At 44.7% G+C, this 22,572-nt stretch overlaps 1 protein-coding gene across 1 annotated transcript in view; it reads right to left on the bottom strand.

Annotated features, from left to right (window-relative positions):
• LOC140723536 (NACHT, LRR and PYD domains-containing protein 3-like) overlaps positions 1 to 17,073 on the bottom strand; it is a 114,039-nt gene extending 96,966 nt beyond the window's left edge. The window contains exons 1-6 of the mRNA XM_073038109.1: positions 16,795 to 17,073; positions 10,361 to 10,520; positions 7,087 to 7,178; positions 6,033 to 6,199; positions 3,216 to 3,387; positions 3,052 to 3,117 (exon numbers count right to left, since the gene is read on the bottom strand). Of these exons, the coding sequence (XP_072894210.1) occupies positions 3,052 to 3,117; positions 3,216 to 3,387; positions 6,033 to 6,199; positions 7,087 to 7,096 (415 nt within the window). The 5' untranslated portion in view covers positions 7,097 to 7,178; positions 10,361 to 10,520; positions 16,795 to 17,073. The remainder of the gene's footprint in view (positions 1 to 3,051; positions 3,118 to 3,215; positions 3,388 to 6,032; positions 6,200 to 7,086; positions 7,179 to 10,360; positions 10,521 to 16,794) is intronic.
• Positions 17,074 to 22,572: the final 5,499 nt, after the last annotated feature.

Raw genomic sequence — 22,572 nt, 5'->3', positions numbered from 1 at the left:
AGAGCAAACTGTTCAATTGTACCACATCCACAACATTCAAAAGGGGGCAGATGCAGGACTAAACGCATTGTATTTAAATGCACGCAACATTCAGAATAAGGTGGACGAACTTTTGGCGCAATTAGAGATTGGTCAGTATGATGTTGTCGGCATCACTGAGTCGTGGCTGAAAGAAGACCATAGCTGGGAGCTTAACGTTAAAAGATTTACGTCTTATGGAAAGGACAGGCAGGAAGGCATAGGCATTGGTGATGTGGCTGTGCTGGTTCGAGGTGGAATCACATCTGTAGAAAGAGGTGACATAGGGTTAGAGAATGTTGAAGCTTTGTGGGTGGAGATAGGAAACTGTAAGAGTTAAAAAAAAAACTTCATAGGAATCCTATATTGGCCTGAAAATAGCGAATGTGTGGGGTTGAGATTGCAAAGGGAGTTGGAAAAGGCGTGTGTTAAAGCCAATGACACAGTTGTAATAAAGGACTTCAATGTGCACGGGGAATAAGAAAATCAAACAAATGTCAGTAATCAGATCGCAAGAGAGGGAATTTATTGAATTCCCACGAGATAGCGTTTTAGAGCAGCTTGTGCTTGAGAGGACTCAGTGAAAGGCTATCTTTGAATGGGTGTTGTGTAATAGCCCTGATCTTACGAGGGAGCTTAATGTAAAAGAGCGATAAAGAGGTAGTGATCATAATATGAGTGAATTCATAATACAGTTTGAGAAGGAGAAGCATAATTTACAGTATCAGTATCGCAATGGAATAAAGCGAATTACAGAGGCACGAGAGAGAAGCTTTCCCAGGTAGATTGGAGAAGGATACTAGCGGAGATGGCTGAAGCTTCTGGGAATAGGTCTCAAGTTGCAGGATGGATACGGCCCACGGAGGAAGAAGTTCTCAAGTGACACGTGTAGGCAACCATGGTTGGCAAAGGAAGTTAAGGATTGCATAAAAGCTGAGGAAAGGGCATACAACAATAGTCAACTAAAAAAGCGATAAGAAGGGAAAAGATGAAATATGAGGGCAGAAAAGCCAATAATATAAAGCAGGATAATAAACACTTTTCTTTCAGTTATATAAAGATTAAAAGGGAGGTGAGAGTCCATGCTGGAACACTGGATAATGTGCACTCTGCATATATCTTCACTGTTCCAGACACTAGCAGTCTGCGAGTGACAGGCAGTAGGAGTGAGTGCCATTGCTATTACAAAAGAAAAACATCTTGGCATACTGAAAGCTCTTAAGGTGCAAAGTCACCTGGGCGAGATGGACTGCATCCCAGAGATCTGAGAGAGGTTGCTGAAGGGATGACGGATGGATTGATCATGATCTTTGAAGAATCACTTTATTCTGGCATGGTCCCGGAGGACTGGAAGATTGCAATTGTCACTCTAGTCTTTAAGAAGGGAGGAAGGCAAAAGAAGGAAAATTATAGGCCAGTTAGCCAAACCTCAGTGACTGGGAAAGAGTTGGAGTCTCTTATTAAGGTTGAGGTTTCGAGGTACTTGGAGACTAATGACAATATAAGTTAGCAATGGTTCTGTTAGATTTCACGGTGGAAGTAAGAAGCAGGGTGGACAAAGGAGTCAGTGGATGCCATTTACCTGGATTTTCAGAAGGCATTTGATAAGCTGCCGCACATGAGTCTCCTTAACCAGATAAAAATTTATGGCGTCACAGGAAAGATACTGGCAGCGAGTGGGAATAAAAAGAGCCTTTTCTGGTTGGCTGCCAGTGACTGGTGGTGTTCCGCAGGGATCAGTATTGGGACCGCTGACTTTCAGATTTCTTGTCAGTGATTTAGATGATGGAAGGAATGTATTTGTGGCAAAGTTTGCGGATGATACGAAGATAGGTGGAGGGGTCGGTAGTGCGATTGCAACAGGACTGAGACAAATTGGAAAAATGGGCAAAAAGGTGGCAGATTGGATACAGTGTTGGAAATGTATGATAATGCATTTTGGTGAAAGGAGCCGACTATTATCTAAATGGGCAGAAGGTCCAAGAATCAGAGCTGCAGAGCGACTTCAGAGGGACCTTGGAGCCTCGAGCAAAACTCACAGAAGATTAATTTAAAGGTCGAGTCTGTGGTAAAGGCAGCAAAAAAGGAATCGAATATAAATGCTGAGCCTTTACAAGACTGTAGTCAGGCTGCACTACAGGAGTGTTGTCAACAGCTTTGCCTCTGAAAAGATGTGTGGTCATTAGAGAGAGTCCCAAGGAGATTCCAGATGATGATTCCGGGAATGAAGGGGGTAACATATGAGGTGTGATTTGTCAACTTTGGGCCTGTACTCACTGGAATTTTAAGGAATGCAAGGGAATCTCTTTTAAACCTGCAGAATGTTGAAAGGACCAGATAGGGTGAATGTGGAAAGGATGTTTCCTCTGGTAGGTGCATCCAGAACTAGGGGCCAGAGCCTCAAAATTGAGGGGCGATCCTTTACAACAGGTAAGGAGGATTCTTTGAGCCAGAGAGTAATGACTGTCTGTAAGGCTCTGCCTCAGACTACAGTGGAGGCCGAGTCCATGGGTGTAATGAAGGCAGAAGTTCCTGATCGGTCAGGGCATCAAAGGATATGGCGAAAAGGTGTTGAGTGGAATCGGGGAATCAGCCATGATGGAATGGCGGAGCAGACTGATGGGCTGAATGGCCTAATTCTGCTTCCATGTCATGTTCTTATGGAGGAATAACAACAAATCTCGGCTCCACTTTGGATCGGAGGTGTGAGATTTCCCTTGCTGGAGTTGGATGTTCCAATTGGAATAGTTTGGCTTCAGTTTTGTCAAATCTCCAGATATTCGGCCCTACAGAAAAGGTGTTGTGACAAATGCAAATTGCTTCCTGTCCTCCAGCCACAGCAACAAAACTTGTCTCCCAGACTCTGACAGTCTCTACACAGGCCTCTAAAGACAGGTATTCAGACTCTCAGTGTGAAATAACAACAAAAACCTGTCTCCCAGACTCTGACAGTCTCTAAACAGGCCTCTAAAGAGACGTATTCAGACTCTCAGTGTGAAATACAGACTTTGAGATTTCCATTCCATCACTTACCTTTCAGATGCGCGGGCACTTCAGATAATCCCCGCTCAGTGTCCATGTAGGCGAACTGGCCGTCACCTGTTCAAAAAAATTAACCTGCATGAAGTCTGTTCTGTGTAATACTGTAAATTCATCAGCATTTACATCTGTAACACACAGTGTATTGTTCACCGTACCACGTTCCCGTATTTCCTCCAATATTCTGCTCAACTTCGGTAAATGGTGATGTAGTTTCACAAAGGATTCCCACATCACCCTCCGGGCCCCGGAGCCCTTCTCCATCACCAGATCCAAGAGGAGTTTGGAAGCGCCCGCTCGCTTTCCCTTCTCCGCGAGGTCAGTCATGCTCTGTAATGAACAATGGGAAATATATTGAGGAGTGGAGGTATGGGTTCAAATCTACCCTGAACATGGACTGACCCAGCACATTCTGCTCGTCACAGATCACTGACAGCAATTGTTCGTAGCAGGAAAAAGAATTTAAAAGAAGTTAGCGTGGCCAGTGATGACTTTCTGAACGCCACAGATTGTGGGGTACTTATCCACTTGGCAAGGTTTAAACAGAGCAGACGTAGTGTGAGTGAGCCAGAGATAGAGTAGGTTATTGATGCTTTGTGTCAGAGAGGGTTCAGTGAGGAGAGGCGGAGGCTTTAGGTAGATCTTGGGTAACATTTCTCTTCTCTTTTTCACTGTTAGAGCAGTGGGAAAGCCAGGCAGGATAGTGGGATGCTGTTCCTACAGGATGCGGCAAGACAGGAGAAATTCAGATAACTACACCTTCAGGAATTTCATCCAGCTGCAGCTTAATACAGACTGTGCTAAGGAATTGGACCTGGAGCTGGGTGAACTCAGGATCATTTTTTAGGCTGAGAGATTGACTGACAGGCTATACAGGGAGGGAGCTATACACAAGGGGCAGGACACAGGGAACTGGGTGACTGTCAGGAGAAGGAAGGGAACAGGCAGCCACTGCGGGAAACTCCTCTGTAACAGGTGTACGGATTTCTGTTTTGGGGTATGGCCTAGCAGAGGAAAGCCACGGTGATTATGCCTCTGGCTCTGAGTTTGGCTTTGTGACTCAGAAGGGATGAGAAGTGCTGAGCTGCACTGATGGGGAATTCAATGGTTAGGAGAACAGACTGGAGATTCTATTTACAAGAACAGGAATTTTGGATGGTGTCTTGCCAACGTCATTTATATCTCGTATCGACTCTGAAACTTTCTTAAGGATAGGATGAGCTGTCAGAGGTCGTCGTCCATGCTGGTACCAATGACAAGAGCAGGAAGTGTGATGAGATCCTGCAAAGTGATACAGATCCAAAATTTCTTGAAAGTGTTGTCGAAGGTAGATGGCGTTGTAAAGCTTTTCGGACATGGGCCTTCATAAATCAAAATATTGAATACAGAAGTTGGAATATTATGTCGAAACTGATGTGGCAGAGACTAATTTGAAGCAATGTGTGCACCTACCTCTCGGAAGGATATCAATAAGATTGAATGAGTGCACAAAAAAATACAGATTGTTGCCAGGACTTGAGAACCTGAGATATAGAAAGAGTGTGAATAGGCTAGGATGTTATTTCAATAGAGTGTAGGAGGACCAATAGAGATGTGACAGAGGTATACAGGCTTATGAAAGGTATAGATAGAGTAAGTGTGAAAAGGCATTTACTACTGAGGTTGGGTGGGACTGGAATTAGAGATCTTGGGGTAACGATGACAGGTGAAAGGCAATATGAGGGTGAACTTGTTCACGCAGAGGTTGCTGAGAGCGTGGAACATGCTGCCATCGGAATTAGTCAATGTACATTCGTTTTGAACATTCAAGATCAATTTGGATAAGTTCATTCAATGGGGGAGTTATGGACGTCTCCAGTCCGGGTGCAGATCAATGGGACTAAGCAGATAATAGGTCGGTGTGGACTAGATGGGCAGAAGAGTTTGTTGCTGTACTGTAGAGTTTGATGACTATGGGTAGAGCAAGCTATGACAGGGTTACTGTTGATTTTCCCTGGGGTAATCCCTGGTAAACCACAACAGGTTCACACTTCACTGCCAGGCTTCATGTGGGGTCCAGTGTCAGCCGACAGTTGGAAACTGGCAGTGAGTAGCAGACAGCAAATTCAGGACTATTGTGCATGTGTGACAGACCAAAAGCAGCTGGTGGGAATGTTGAGTAAGAAGTTTGGACTGAAATTGTCAGCTCCCTCATGTGGAATGTAGTGTTCGGTATAGTGTCTGGCTCTTCATTAAAATTCAATCTAGGTGGCGTTAGGTGAATGCACTCCCGGAGCACAAGGACCATTGGAAAGCAGTTTATTTGTAATTCTCTGTTAGCTGTAGATTCTTGGAATATTTTCAGTTATACAAATGTTGCATTTCCCAGTGTTAACAGTATATGTTGTGGTAATTACAAACTCCAAATGGAACAGTCACAAGGACCAGATGGTAACAGAACCCTGAGGCATGCTGGGATATTGATCAATTGCAAGAGGGCCAGCAATTGAAAAGAGAGACAATATTCAGTACTGCCTGTTCAACTGACGGTGGGGTTGAAGGTAGACTCGAGAAATGAGCTGAGAAATATGTCACTATATATTTGATTTGTGGGAATCCCATGGGTCATCAGAAGAACACAGACTGGTGAATAGCAATTAAGGTCGAGCATTGGGAACATGATGTGTTATCAAACGGAGTGGTGTAAAGAGGTTCCCTGTCCACTTGCAATGTCCGTCAAGTGTCATATCACTAAATTCACCTCTCAGTCATTGTCTGTATCCTAACCTGTCTAAAAATGAACGTGGTCAGAAAACTGGAGAGAGGCTGGTATTAGTGAATGAAGGTTCAGGGTTTCCTCAGGTGAAATCTCTTTTCTTGATGTTGACCGCAAGCATTGCAGGATTTTCACAGCCCAGAGGTGTCGTTACACCGGTTCTGTCGGTCTGTGATTGATTCAGTAGAATCTACACTCTGTCTATTTTCCTTCCACTTACGTGATACTCTTGCCCGGTGAAGTGATCCTCGCCCATTAACATGAAGCTGACTCCCTCCACACCCTCCTCAATCGCCTGCTCCAGTCGCTCCATGTAGAATCTCGTCAACTGGAACAGCTGGTGATCGTCACATTTTGCGAGGAAGGCGGAGATTGCGGAGTTCAGATCTGTAGTCAATCATCGAACATAAAATAGTAGAGTGTACTCTGCGTATGCGGACAGGATGCCAATTTAAACCAATCGCATCTTCAGGAACCTGGTGAATATCCCTCCATTCCCAGCTGACTCATGAGTCCAAACACCTCTCAGACGCTGCTGAGTATCTGTTTCCAGTCCCTCCCTCGGCAGCACATTCCAGACACCAATCACTCTCTGTGGAAAACATGCATCCTAAATCCCCTTTAAAAACTTTACCCTCTGACCCTAAACCTATTCCCTCTGGTATTTGTGTTGAAACTCGTCTGCACTCTCTCCTGACCCCCCACATCATTCTCGTGATGTGGTTACCAGATCTGTGCACAATACTAAAATTGTCTCTTAAGCACCGTTCATCCAGTTACAGCACAACTTTAAAAAAATACATACTCACACCTCAACTCGCCGTTAGCACACTACCAATTGTGTTGCCACTTTCAGGGAGCTATGCACATCCATCGCAAAACCCATCTGTACATCAGTCTTATTAACGGTCCCAGCATTCATTGTGCACAGAAATTCTATCTGTTCCCTGGACTGTTACATTGCCTGCTGTTTTATTCCTCTGAGTTTCACCCACACCCACCTTATTCAGAAGCTGCTTCTCTTTTCACTCAGGTGAAGATTTGCCTGGTGAGCGGAGTGATTCGACCATTCCCGTTGTTAGGTCCCTGCGCTAGAGCTGGTGAATTGTTCCAGTGCTCAAATTCACTTTACCAGTTGGAACAATGACCCCGTTTGATGGTACTTTCTCTCTGCCCCGTTATCGCCCATGTTTGTCCCTCTGAACTATTGATAATTTGACTACACGTGCACCATAAGGACAGAGTTTTAATGAGAAAGAGCTCAGTGAACATACCTGTGTCCATTCTGAGTCTGACTGAGGTTGGTTGATTGTCGTCTTCTTGTCTGCCGTCTGGGTGGCAGAAAGCTCCACCTGCCGGCAATGACCTGAATTACACAAATAAAGGAGTGAGTCAGTTACTCTGCCCTTCATAATTTAAACCATGTTTGTAAGGTCACTGCTCACTCTCCTACATTCCAGGGAGTAAATGGAGATTGGAACAAAGACCTCCAACTGAACACAAAGTTCAAGAAGATAGCAAGGAAATATAAGGAAACTTTCTTAAAGGAGCGATGCACTGAAGCTGAAGAAGCCAACAGAATTGGAAAAAGAAACACAAGAGATCTTTTGCTGAATGTTAGGGAAATCAAAGGAACATTTCATGTAAAATGAGCGTAGGAAAAGACAAAGAAGGGAAGGACCTTACAGAAGCAAAGGACATCAAAGGGAGTTGCCAGGAACACACAGAGGAATTGCAGAAAGATCCAACAGCGAAGACACCTGCAATGACTCCCTCATCGATACAGAGCCAGACATTCTGGAAAGTGAAGCCAATAATAAGGCTGCAGGATGTGACAGGAGTCCAGCTGAATGGTTTAAAACTCTAAAAGGTGATGCTGTAAATGTGTTGCATGCAATTTTCCAGCAGATCTGGGGAAAAAATAGAAACAACAATGACCTTTAAACTGGATTAAGATCCGTTTTTATCCCCATACCCAAGAAGGGAAATGTAAAGGATTGTTCAAATTACCGAACATTTTCACAAGCTAGAAAGGTAATTCTAAAGATCATGCAAGCAATACTCCAGCAATATATGGACCCGAACTGCCAGATGTAGAAGCTGGTTTTAGACGAGGCAGAGGCACCAGTGAGCAAATTGCTAACCCACGCTGGATAATGGAGAAATCGAGAGACTTCCAGAAAAGTATTTATCTGTGTTTTATTGACTACTCTAAAGCCTTCAACAGTGTGGACCATAATAAACTACAGCAAATCCTTAAGGAAATGGGGATACCTGGACATCTGCTGTGCCTTATGAGAAACTCAGATGAATTGGCCACATAAAGAGAAGACAGTATTCCATGTTGGGTAAAACAGAAGGTTAAGGAAGGAGAGGACAACAGAGATGACGATGGCTAGATAATACTACTCAGACAATGAACCTGACCTTGTGGAATCTTGGATAGGCAGTTTGCAAAAAGGCACCTTGTTGTGCAGTAACGCTCTTTTATTTCACTGTATTCATCGGCTTTCATGTATGGATGACTGACTATTGAGTTTGAACATAAATTGGACAATGATTGTATCATAAACAAAATGCAACAATAAATATAAATGTTTTCAGTCAATAACAGACTTGTAAGTGTTGCATTTTGTCCCTCAGATAAATCGCTAATGCAGACAGGGAGCAACCATGCTCCAAGCCTTCGCCCCCACAACGCCCAGTGGGACAGCCTGCTGGCCCAAGGTGGGTCTGTTTACTCCGTTGTTTAAACCCAGACACCTCAAACAAAAGGCAGCCACTGGGTCCCTCCAGCCCACCGTGTCAGATAGTAAGATCGTGACTTGTTCTCAAAATCTCTCAACACCGCACTTGCAGGTTAACACTTTACCGGTGTCCGCTACAAATATACTGAAGCCTTCTTCATCCTCGCCACTTCAGAGGAGATAAACCCACTGTACTCCCACTGTCACCATTGCAGCTCCACCAACTCCTTGGAGAGGAAGAGCAGCATTAAAAAAACGAGCTTTTTGTATCTTTCCCAGGAGTCAGGTTAGGAAACACGTGGTGGGGTCTAGGGAGGAAACTCCTTAATGACGAAATCCATATTCCAGTTGGTTGGTATGCTAAATTGGCATTTGCTGTCACCAGTGAGGGATAAGTAAATCTCACATCACTTCACGCGAGATACCGGGCATGCGCAACATGCTTAAATCATCTAAATGTCAGCCCAGGAGCGCAAGCATGACGGTGCTCCGCGAGACGCATGTACAGTGGGCTGGTGCACGCAGTAGATGGGGAAACTGTAGAGTCAGTAACAGGGAACGGGGAGCACGTCCCTCGGTCCCGTACTGCGCTGGCCAGATCACCGAATGAGTCATGGTCGATCCGCAACCCGCTGGGGTACAACATTAATACACCAATCCCCATGTATATACTTAATCAATGTAATGTTTGTCAGTTCCACAATATAATTAATTTGCTAATGTTATATTGTGTTACACTAATTAAACTGTCAGAACTTTTCTAATCAACACACAAAATGCATAAGTGGACCACTCGGTCCTTCGAAACTGCTGCTGATCTGATTTAAACTTTCGTTACGCATTGCCCCATGTTCATCTCGATAACACTTCAAACCCACTCTTTATGAAGAAACTGGGCTTTGAATGGAAACAAAGGCTTTACTTTCACTGGTCAGTGAGTAGAACGAGTTCCTAACTCCCCCGATTAACTCCAGCAAAAAAAAATGGGAGGGTGAAAGAGGGAGTGGAGAGGGTAAACTGTTGCTGCTTTTCACTGCACGATGCCCTTTCCACAGTCTTTCTGAACATTGCATTACCTTAATATCATCTCCTTCATCATCTGACCCAACACGCTGCTTCCCATCCAAAAATGACTGAGTTTAAACCGATTCCGGCTGCAAGGGCATTCATTAATGTCAAGTACAGGTATTACCCGTGACTTTGGTACCGGGTCAAATGGGAACATTGCAAAACCTAGTTCTGTTTAATCACAGGTTCATAGGTTCTGACAAGTTATTGGAAGAAGACTACTTGATGACGCCAGGTATGGAAATGTAAATTATTGGTTGGCATTTGCTAGTTAGGACTGAATGAAATGTGGTGCTGGGACATTTGGCTTCAAGAGGGTTTGCTCTTAGCAGAGGCTTGCACGGCAATATACTCTTGCAATAGACAGAGGAGTCAATGACATGTTGCTGTAGTTCATGGTGATTCCACATTTCTGCAATCACTACAGGAGGAAGCGCTGCGGTGTCTCATAAAGGGAGAAAATTCTCAACGCATTTTGAGATGATTACCACCTAACACAGCCAAGCAAGGAAACAGCAGAACCGATAAGAGATTGAAATGAGCAAGCAATGTGAGGGAATGTGTGTGACTTCACATAGCTGGGATGCTGACAGCAAATAGCAAATCTGGAGTGATTGCAACTGACATAACTGGCACTTCTACATTTATTCAGTCCCACTCCAGCTATTTCCTACCTTCCTTGGTACAGATATGTAATGTCTGAAGGACCAGTGTTAGAGTAAATGAGACTCACCAAACTTTCTCCTGACTGAATCAATGGAAACTAAGGGTTCTCTCAAGTTGATGCTCTCAGCACTCGGGCTGGTTCACTTGTTGATGTTCCCTCATCTTCAGTTGTGGTTTGCTTCCAGTTGTGGGCTTTTCTTCCAGTAAATCTCTCACTGCAGATCTAACTTTAACCAGAGAGACGATGAAGCACGTTAACAAGACAAAGGAGAACCAAGCATTAAACTGAAATTTAAATCTTGAACGCATAAGTAATGATCCGAGTGAAGAAATCTGTAACTGTCCCTCACACTTTACAAAACCTGACATGGGATACAAAGGAACACACACAAAATGCTGGAGGAACTCATCAGACCAGGCAGCAACTGTACGTCGACTCGACTCTCTTCCATATACAGATGCTGCCTGGCCTGCTGAGTTCCTCCAGCATTTTGTGTGTGTTGCTTCGCAGCATCTGAAGATTTTCTCTTGTTTGTGATGGGATACACATACCGGGACTCAGTCAAGGTATAAGATACAAGTCATAATACATAGGAGTAGAATTAGAGTCATTCTAGTCATTCAGTCATTCTAGTCTGTTCCATAATCAGTCATGTAGGATTATTTTTCCAACCCCGTATTCTTGCTTCCCTGCTATAATACTCAACCTATTTAGCAATTCAGAACATGAATGTACCCAACGATCGCCTCCAGCACCCTCTGTGGCATAAAATTCCACAGATCAACTGACATTTGGCTAAAGTAATTGCTCTCATCTCAGATCTAAATTGAAGCTTCTTTATTCTGAGGCAGCACTCTCAGATCCCAGACTCTCCGTCTAATCAATACACCCTCTCCATTCCCACTGTATCCAGGCTTGTTGTTATTTAGCTGGTGTAAATAATCACTCCCACTCCCCCCCCCCCCCCCCCCCACAACCACCATCCCTCTGAACTCCACTGAACTCAGGCCCAGGGCTATCACATGCTCCACATGCATAAAGCTCATCATTCCTCAGCTTATTTTGTGGACCTTGTTATCAACAATTGTACTGAACACATGTCCAGGATTAAAAGGACAACTGGTACCAGGATAATTCACAGGGAAAAGCTCCGATTTCTTTACTGTTCTACAATCATAAAATGAGTGCAGCTTCACTGTTCCATTCGCAGGAAATTTAACATGTTCCGGAGTGAATGTAATAAAGAGAAACTGGAATCACTACAAATGCTCAGCAAGTAAGGAACTGCCGTGGGGAGAGGACCAAGTTAATAATTCGGTTTCCTAACCTTTCATCAGAATGGATTCAAATATTACCCAGTTTTTACTGGAAATCTTGTGTTGTTCTCCTTGGAGCCGCAGAGACTGAGGAGAAATCTCTTAGAGGTTTATAAGATTATGAAATACATTGACAGAGTAGTCAGGGAGTATCTCTTCGCTGGTTAGAAATGCCTAATAGCAGAGGACATGTAATGAAGGTGTGAGGGCGTAGATGCAAAGGAAATATGAGGGTGTTTTACTCAGGGAGTAGTGAATACATGGAATGAGCTGCCTGTTGTGGTGGTGGAAGACAATACATCGGAGTCTTTGAAGACACGTTTAGATAGGCACATGGGTGTGAAGAGGATATGGATATTGTGTAAATCGGACGGTTTAGTTTATTTTTGGGGGGGGGGCTTGATTTTGTTTTTTAGCTGGTTTACCACACCATTATGGCTGAAGCGCTTGTTCCTGTGATGTACTGTTCCATGTTCTGTTCTATCTCCAGCATCTTCCATTTCTCTTTGAATCACACTGGCAGATAGACAGGTGAGAGTGAGGGGGAATTTCCAAATGTGAATTGAATTATGGAACCCAGGTCTATTTCTAATAGTGCAAACACAAAACAACATGTTTAATCACAGGCTCACCCTGTGAGGGACAGAATTGGAAATTCAATTCCCTGCTTTTCTTTCAAAGGAACTATAGAATCAAATATCTGAGCACAGAACAGAAATACTAACTGATCATTTCATAAACCCGGGAAACTTGATCCCCGAATTAATTTTATCTGGTTAAAAAATTAGAGGCATCTATCCTGGGACCCAACCTCACTGGGTCACAGCCCACACCGAGAGTTTAGCAGATATTTCCCATTTTCCACATTGGGTGGCATCAACACAGATTCAACCTGATAGTTTTCAACCAAATTTCCCAGTTCCACACAACTGCGCTTCCCAAGAGACTTAACTCCTTCCAAAGCAATGTACTAAAAAGCTGAAATCGAAATGAACATTCAACAGATAAAGATGTGGAAAGATGATTTTTCAGGTCCACCACCCTGTATCGAAATGGCTTTGAACATTTTTTGATTTGATTTCAGGTCTCCAGCATCTTGAGTGTTTTTTTTTATATGCAGCTGCTCACAGACAGGTGACAGTGAGTGATAATTTCCAAACACGGTGAGGGTACTGACCCCAAGGTAGATAACCAACGATGCAAACACTGAACAGCTCACTCCAGGTACTCACTGCCTCTGTGTATTGAGATTAACTCGCAGTTCTATTCGATTTGTCTTCTCTATTTTATCTGTGCCCTTCGGTTCGGACTCACTCACCCTGGGAAATGAACACTGGTGTATGTGGCTGGGCATCACGGGTTTATAGACTACGTAAGGCTTGACTGTACCAATGAGGCGCCCCCCCCCCCCCCGACTCCCTGCCGCTCCAAACAATGCTTCGAAGCATGCAACACAAGCCAGCCAGGAAAGCTTCTCCCGTCAGAGCTGAGCATCCAATGTCGGTAACAGCAAAGGTAATGAGGACTCTGGCCAGAAAGCATCCAGACTGAGCTCGCAGAAAGAGTGTACATGTGCACATTGATGTCTTCACAGCTATCGTCAACACTTCACTCATCCAGGCTGCTGTTCCCACGTGCTTCAAATCAACCATCATTATCCCTGTACCAAGGAACTCTACACATTCAGAACAAAGTGACCTACAGCCCAGTGAAGCTGTCGCCAATCAGCATTAAGTGCTTTGATCGGCTGATAACGGCACAAATCAAAAACTCCAATCCTTGTTCACTGGTCACTCACCAGTATGCTTACCGACTGAATCGCGAAGTGGCAGATGGCATTGCATCTCTCATTCTCCTTGGCCTGATATGCCTTAAAAAAAAGACAATTAGGTCAAAATGTTGTTTCTGGATTTCATTTCAGCATTCAACGCTTTTGTCCCACAAACCTTGGTGAACAAATTCTCACGCCTCCGTCTAAAGACGCCACTGTGCAACTGGGCGGTGGACTGCCTAACCAACAGACGACAGACAGTCACAGTGCACAAATGGTCCTCCCTTCCCATCATCGTCAACCTCTGTGACCCTCAGCCTTGTGCTCAGACCATTGCTGTCCACTCTGCTCACACGATTGCAAATCCAGACTCCCGAGCAAGACCGACCTGCCATCAAGCACATATTCACAGAAAGATGGTGGAAAAGTACCATAATATCATTAAAGGTCCCACACACCCTGGTCAGGGACTGTTTGTCCCACTCACATCAGTCCATCAGGGAAGAGGCTACATAACATCCACGCCAGTACAATCACCCTCGAAACAGTTATTTTTCCCTTTTTGAATAGTGAAGAAAACTATTGAGGCTTGGTCGACCTCATTAAATTGGTTTACAATCAGTCTGTAGTCAGAACATTTCTTGTAAACATAGCAGGAATAAATTGGCCACTATCCCACCGAGTCTTCTGCCCCAATCAGTGAACTCATGGCTTTCGTTCCGCAATGCCGCCGGCTGCTTTCTGTAACTGGTCACACTCCCCCATCCCCCCCCCCTCCCAACTGTTTGCTGTGTATCGAGCCTTTGAACAGAAACAAAGTCTTTGCTTCTACAGGACTTTCAGGAGATCAGCTCGAAACACCCACAATAAACACACTCTCAAATAGAGAACAACGAACATTTATCGGAAACGGCAAGTTCTGATAAAAGGGAACTCATGTTGCCTGAACAGCTCTTCGCGCGCTAGCTTTGCAGTTGTAACACCTGATTAGAGAATTGTTCCAAATCTCAACCATCTCTTGCAGACTCTCTGGTGTTCACTCCTTTCGTAGCATCAATTCCCTGCTGACATTGATTTACAATCACACCCACTTTGCATCAAATTTATATCAAAATTGAAAACACTCGGAACCCTCTCTTAATGTCGACGTCGCATCTTTGCTTTTTAGCTGCTGTTCCTTCACAGCATTCGTGTGATCTGTAATAATGAGCACCCAGACCCGGGCATCTTACAGCCGTATCTCCCTAATCGCAAACAGGCCCAACTCAAATATGATGATTTAGAAATAGTAAAAAAAAATTCCATCGAGGCCTCCATATCGATACTCAGAAGATCTCGGATACCGTTTTGCAAAACATACAGCTGACACTAAGAAGAACAAAATAAAAAGTAGGGTTTTGATTTTGAGAAACACGGAGAGGACGCTGACTGGGAAGTTCAGAAAATGTGAATGGAGGGAGGGCGGGGAGAACAGAGTCAGATCATGATAATTCTCGAGGCGAAAGGGGTGCAGTAGTAGGGTATATAAACGTGAATTCTGTAAACACACTGAAAGGCAAAGGGTGGGGTCTGAGTGCAACTGTGAGCGAATAATCAAAAATATTATTCATGAATTATCAGACTGGAACAACGTGACACTTCCTGTTCCGGGGGGAAAAGGAAGAGGTAATTCACCGAATGAAAAATAATTAGTATAATTTAGAAAAAAATACCAGGTCATTCGGCAGATTCCCACATCGGAGGTTGGTCAAGAAGCTTCAGTGGCTTAACGTTAAGGAAGCGTTGGTAACATAGCTTCGGCATCGGCTTCCTGGGAGAAGCCAGTAAGCGGTAGAAAATGTTTTGGTCCTCTGACTGGAGACCAGTGACTAGTGGGGTTCCTCGGGGATTGGTGCTGTGTCCATTGTTGCTTATAAGCTCTGTTAGCACTCTGTTTGATTTAATTACTGCAATGTTTGTTTTTGGTTCAGAGACAGGTAATTTGCATGAGAGATAGTCCGTATTTTTTAAATTGTTTTACAATAACTCTGGAGTCAGACCTTTACTGTAAATATACCACGCAGAAATCGGCCACTCATCCCATCCAGACTTCTACCCCGTGCAATAAAATCATGGTTTTCGCTCCGCAATCCCGCCTGCCGCCTCCCTCTTTCTGTAACCGGTCACACCACCTTTTCCCACCACCGGCCCACACCCGCTGTTTACTGTCTGCCGTGGCCTGGAAAGGAATCAAAATCTTTGCTGCTACAGGATGTCAGCGTGATCATTTCGAAACACCCACAACAAACACAGTCTCAAACATCTGAAATGACAAGTACTGGAAATGGAAATCGTGCTGTCCGAACAGGTTTTTCAAACGCTTACATTGAAAACGTAAACCCTGGTTAGAGATCTGTTTTATAAACATAAACTGTGGAAAATATCAACGACGCTGACAGGAAACTGCAGGATCACAAATACAATCGCCGACAGAAGGGCGTTAAAATGGAGCGAATGAGCTATTGATCACTAATCCAAAACACAGAATGATTTGAAATAAAGATCGAATTAAATATCGGAAGCTGAATTATTCCCACCTAATTCACCAAGAATGTTCAGTCTCCGTGTGGATATATTTTCAAGTCGTTTTCTTCCAATTTCAAATCAGACGAACTTCAGTTACTAGGTGCGGGGGAGGGGCCGGGTTGCTGTTCTGTGAGACTCACAGCGCGATTTTCTGTGTCAAGCGGCTGCCTGTCCGCAGGGCGGATTCTCTGCTGAAACCGAACAGACCAGTTCGACACTCCACTTAAACTGCACCAAGTTGGCTTAATATTGTATTTAATCACTTCTGTTACAGAAAATACAGCAATAAACACCCGATAGTAGGGAAAAGAAAGTTCCCCAGTGTCTGAAATCTGAATAACTACTTGTTACAATTGCTACCAGACGTTGTGAGCTTACAGCATTTAATTTTACTCCAAACTCCCATCATTTGTAATTTTAATATAATATTTTGCGAGTTAATTAAATAAATTGCTCTGTGGCATTCTCCACTGCGACGTCCCGGACAGTAAAACAGTAAAATTTCACGGTCGCTCTGTTATTCTGAGTAGTTAGTTGTTTGTGTGTGTGAGAGGAGGGTTGGGGGGAGGAGAGAGAGAGAGAAAGAAATCGGAGAAGGGACCCGGCCCTGCCCTGTGGGACATTTTGGATATTATTATCCGTGAGCAAGGTTCATCTGCACTGACTCAGTACAATAGAAAATGTGTATGACTGAAGGTGACGACGTCGTTTCTTTTAATGCATTTGGTCAATAACTAGTTCATTGAACTTGTCAGAACTCCCTTCTCCCCTTGTTTTCCCTCACAGTCCGAATAGCCGAGCCCCGCTGTAAACGCTCACTGATTTGCAAAATCGGAGACAACATTTACCTCTGATGTTGATACCGGACGGAGTTTAGCGCGGTCCTGGATAGCCGATCATGCATCGAGAACTCAGTCGGTGCTGCTGTTCCCGGGGCGATTCGGTTAGAATGCGTTAGTCGCTCGTTACAGATAGGCAGGTCCGGATGACCCGGGGTAAATGAAGCCGTCCGCAGTTCTGATCCCTCACCTCCTCACCAGCCTAGTACAGGTCGGTCAGCGGGAGGAGAGGGGACTAGGACAAATGCAGCAAAAACAGACAGAATTACAGAGGCTGTGCGAACGGTCCCTCACGGTCGCAAGAAGTTTCTGTCTGGCTTTCGGTATCGATCGCACTTTTCCAACTGGCTGGGCGGAGCTTTTCCTGTTTATTCAGCCAATCCCAGGCTGTGACTTGATCCAGACAGGTTCAGGCTCCACCCTCTTTGTCAACGCGGCTGTCCGCTGCAGGGCGAATTTCAGCTCAAACACTCCACACCCAGCACAGCTATTTCGAGATCAAATTATTTAAGGCGTTTCAGAGCGGGGAGGATTAATGAAGGAGGGTGGCGTTACCAGTCAGAGAAAATGTCACGGCAGTGCTCCGTCAGGACAAATTGTAGAACCCGACTAATGAGGCATTCTGTGTGGAAATGAGAAATAAGTAAGGTATGGCCACGGTAATGGGGCGATATTAAAGACAACCCGACAGTCCCGGGGATTTAGAGGAACACATTTGTGAGATCGTATATTGTTGCAAGAAACTTAAGGTTGTTACACTTGGTGATTTTAACTTTCCACATAATGACTGGGAATCTCATACTGTAAATGGGCCAGGTGGGACAGAGTTTGTCAAGCGTGTCGAAGAACTTTTCCTTCATCAGTACGCAGAAGCCCAAATGTAAGCGTGCAATACTGAATCTGCTATGAAGGAATGAGGCGGGACAGGGGACAGAAATTTGTGCATAGCAACACTTTGCAACCGGTGACCACGATGCCAGTAATATGCACCTAAATATACAAAAGGTTCGGCCTGACCCGTGGATTGGGATTCTGAATTGGAGAAAGCACAACTTTGATGGTGTCAGAATGGATTTGGCAAGTGTGGATTGAGACAGGCTGCTGCTTTGTGGCAAAAGTGTACTTGGAAGGTGTGATGCCTTCAAAAACGGAATTTTGAGACTACCAGCATGCAAGTGCCTGGCAGAATGAAAGGTAAGGATAACAAGCGTAGGAACCTTGATATGCAAGAATTATTGAGGCGCCGGTTAAAAGAAGAAAGGAGGTGCATGGCAGAGAATGGCAAGTTGGATCAAATGAGATTCTTATGGAGTATAGTAAGTGCAAGAGAAAGAAATCCGGGCGGCTAAAAGAAGGCATGAAGTTCCTCTGATAGACAAGGTGAAGAGAGTTATTGAGAATTCCACAAACATGATCCGAGCAAAAGGATTGCAAGGGATAAAGCTGGATCACTGGAAGATCGGAATGATAATCTGATGTAGCAGTATTTCAGCGGAGTAAGGGATATTTCAGTGTTATGAAAGGAGCTGGCCAATGTAAATTTGAAAGAGCTGCTGGCAGGGATGTCAGCAGAGTAGCAATGGCGTGAGTTTCTGGAAGAGGAAGCTGCAGGACACGTGTATTCCAAAAATGAAGAAATGCACCTGTGGCAAAATAGTACAACCGGGGCTGAGAAGGGAAGTCAAAGCTATTGTAAAAACAAAAGAAAGGGCATACAACAAAGCAAAAATTAGCAGCAAGATAGAGGATTGGGTGGTTTTTAAAATCTTACAGAGAGCAACGAATAAAATCTGTAGAAGTGAAAAAATATGACAGGAAAGTTACTGACACAGTTAGAGCATTGACTGATTGGTAGGAGGCAGAGAGTGGGAATAAAAGGGTCCTTTTCTGGTTGGCTGCAAGTGACCAGTGGTGTTCCGCAGGCGTTGGTGTTGGGAGCACTTCTTTCTCTGCTGTGCATTAATGATTTAGAATAAATGATTTGTCGCCAAGTTTGCAGATGATACGAAGATTGGTGGAGAGGCAGGTGAGTTCAGTAAACAGGTTAGATGCAGAAGGACTTAGGCAGATTAGGAGAATGGGCAAGAAAGTGGCAAATATTCAAAAATGCATGGTCATGCACCTTAGTAGCAGAAATGAAAGTGCGTACTATTTTTATATAATGGGGAGAAAATCCAGGAATCTGAAATGCAAGTAGACTTGGGAATCCTTGTGCAGATCACCTGGAAGGTTAACTTGCAGGTTGAGTCGGTGGTGATGAAGACAAATGCCATATTTCCATTCATTTCAAGAAGTCTAGAATACAAGAGCAACGATGTGATGCTGAGGCTTGACAAAGCACTGATGAGACCTCACCTTGAGAATGGTGAACAGTTGGGTCCCTCAGCTTAGAAAAGATGTGTTGGTATTGGAGTGGAGCCAGAAGAAGTTCACATGGACGATTCCAGGAATGAAAGGGTTATCACACGAGGAAGGTTTGCTGACTCTGGGTCAGCACTCGCTGGAATTCAGAAGGATGTGGTGGGGGGGGGGTCTCATTGAATCCTTTCAAATGTTGAAAGGCCTAGACGGAGTAGATGTGGAAAGGTGGGAAAGTCTAGGACAAGAGGATGCTCCCTCAGGATAGAGGGTCAGCCTTTCAACACAGATACGCGGAGACATTTCTTTAGCCGAACGTGGTGAATATGTAGCTGCTACTTGCAACTGTGGAGGTCAATTCATTGGGTGTATTTAATCCAGAGACTGATAGGTTCTTGATTGGACATGGCATCAAAAGTTACGGGGTGACGGCCGTGAAATGGGGTTGAGTAGGAAAAAGAAAAGGATAGTCAGTTTGCCTTCCTATAGACTTTTTCGAGGAAGTTACCAGGAAAGTGGATGACGGTGATATACAGGATGTTGCCTGCAAGGCCCCGCATGAGAGACTGGTCAAGAAGGTTCAGTCGCTCGGCATTTGGGATGCATTCAGGATTAGGCTTTATAGTGGCGTGCCACAGGGATCGGTGATTTGTCATTCGTTTTTTGTCATCTATATCGATGATCTAGAGGCTAATGTGGTTCACTGATGAGCAGGTTCGCGGATAGCACCAAGTTCGGGGCTGTAGTGGACCGTGAGGACGGCATCGTGGCTTGCAGAGGATCTGCATCAACTGTAAAGATGGGCTGGAAAATGGCCGATGGAAATCAACGCAGAAAAGTGCAAGGTTTCGTACTTCTGTCGGACCAACCGGGATATATCTTACAAAGTCAATGGTAGGGCACTGAGGACTGTGATTAAACAAAGAGACCTGGAGACACAGATCCATAATCCTTCAAAAGTTGTGCCACAGGTAGATAGGGTCGTAAGGAAAGCTTCTGGCACGTTGCCATTCATACTTCCAAGTACTGAGCACAGGAGATGGGATGCTGATGTTGTATAATACGCTGTTGAAGTCTAAATTGGAGAATTGTGTGCAGTTTTGGTCACCTATCTACAGGAAAGGTGTAAACAAGGTTGAAGGATTACAGAAAAATACCAGGATGTTGCTGGGTCTGGGGGTCCTCAGTTATAAGGAAAGATTGAGCAGGGTAAGACTGGATTCCTTAGAAAGTGGAAGATTGAGAGGGGATTTGATAGAGGCATACACAATTACAAGGGGCATAGATGGGGTAAATGCAAGCAGGCTTTTTCTATTTAGGTTGGGTAGGGCTACAATCAGGGTGAAATGTGAGAAGTTTATGGGGAACGTGGAGGGAAATATAGAAACATAGATAACCTACAGCACAATACAGGCCCTTCTGCCCACAATTCTCAGCCGAACATGTACTTAGTTTAAAAATTACCTCGGTTTACCGCTAGGTAATTGGTCTTCACTCAGAGGGTCTTGAATCTATGGAATGAGCCTGCAGCACAAGTAGTGCGGGCGAGCTTGATTTCAAACGAAGTTTGTATCGATACATGGATAGTAGGGATATGGAGGATTATGATCCCGGTGTAGGTCGGTGGGGGTAGGCAGTTGAAACGGTTTCGGTATTGACTAGATGGGCTGAAGGGCCTGTTTCTGTGCTGTCGTTTTACATGACTCTATGTTCCTGGACACGTAATTTCACCCTTTATTCTGGAAACAAACAAAAACCGGTTCGCCCATGTACGATTCAGGGATGTTTATGACTATTCATTTATTGACTCCAGCATTAACTGATTATTGTATTTCCATCCGGGCAATTCTTGCCACAGAAACATCTTCGCCCTCGGTTAACCAGCGGGTTGTTGAGTCTCACTGCGTCTGAAAGATTTGAGAAATTTATTTTTCTTAACAGACGCCAATTCTAAATGGCCAGAAACTGTGCCCATGTAGGGAGTGAGAGGTTGTTTGGAAATGGGCGCTGTTGAGGGAGTGACGCACGAACTTGAGATGGGCGTCCTCACTGTTATTGGAATGGCCGTCGGGGAGGGAGAGACGGAGAAGCTGACTATCTTCACCGCAGTTAACCCGGCGGTCAGGGAGGGAATGACTGATTTATTGAAAATTAGACCAGCCAGGGAGTTGTGTGGTAGGAAAAATGGGAGTCAGGAAGGGAATCATTTCCAATTTTAAAATATTTAAGGGAGTGCAGACAAAAGCGCTGATGACATTCGCAAACTGATAGGCTATGGTCTACGGCAGAGAGAGTGAGTTGAGAAGACAGGGACTGTGGTGAATGGAGAGAGTGGGGGAGGGAGAGAGAAAGGGAGGAGGGAGAGAGAGAGAGTGAGAGAGAGACAGAGAGAGAGAGAGAGAGAGAGAGAGAGAGAGAGAGGAGAGAGAGAGAGAGAGAGAGAGAGGGGGGGGGGGGACACCCGAAATTGGTGACGGAAAGCAAGAGAGGGAGTAGATGAAACAGGAAGGGAGAAAGGAAGAGAACGCTGGGGAGAGAGAGGGCGAGAGATTGGAAAACAGTTAACTTCAAGGAAAGAGTTCGCAGCGTAGGATACGGAGACTCATATTGGGCGTAGGAAACCCCCGTTGTGACGTAAGGAACAGTGCAGAGGTACACACGATTCTGAAGGGTATAGATCGGGTTAATACAAGCAGGCTTTATCCACTTAGGTTGGGTGTGACTGGACCTAGAGGTCATGGGTTAAGTGTGACGTGGAAGGTGAAATATTTAATATGAACAGAAGGGGAAACTCCTTCGCTCAGAGGGCGGACAGAGTGGGAACTAATGGAAGGTGGATATAGGTTTGATTTCCAATAACGAGACACATTCAGAAAACGGTCTGGCATGCAGCAACTGCGGTAGCAGCTCGTTCCACACTCTCACCATCCAGTGAGTGAAGAAGTTTCCCCTCACTTTCCTCTTCAGCCTGTCAACTTCCATCCGTCACCCATGACCACTGACTGTAGTCTCGCCCAACCTCAGTGGGAAAAGAAACACGAGAAAACCTGCAGATGCTGGAAGTCAAAGCAACACGCACAAGATGCCACTGGAACTCAACAGGCCAGGCGGCATCTATCGAAAAGAGTAAACGTTTCAGGCTCAGTCCTGATGAAGGGTCTCGGCCCGAAACGTCGACAGTTTACACTTGTGTATGGATGCTGCCTGGCCTTCGCAGTTCCTCCAGCATTGTGTCGGTGTGTTGCTCAGTGGAAAAATCCTGTTTGCATTTACCCCATATGTACCCGTCAGTATTTATTATACATCTTGTCAAATACCCTCTACGCTCCAAGAATTTAAATGCCAACCTATCCTTCTTTCCTTAAAATTCAGGTCTTCCAGATCCGACAAGATTTTTGTAAATTTCCTCTGGACTGCTTCAGCCTGATT

The sequence above is a fragment of the Hemitrygon akajei genome, unplaced genomic scaffold, assembly GCF_048418815.1.
Source record: "Hemitrygon akajei unplaced genomic scaffold, sHemAka1.3 Scf000118, whole genome shotgun sequence".
Taxonomy (NCBI): Eukaryota; Metazoa; Chordata; class Chondrichthyes; order Myliobatiformes; family Dasyatidae; genus Hemitrygon; species Hemitrygon akajei.
The sequence above is the reverse complement of the archived record's forward strand: the minus strand, read 5'-3'. Positions and strand labels throughout refer to the sequence as shown.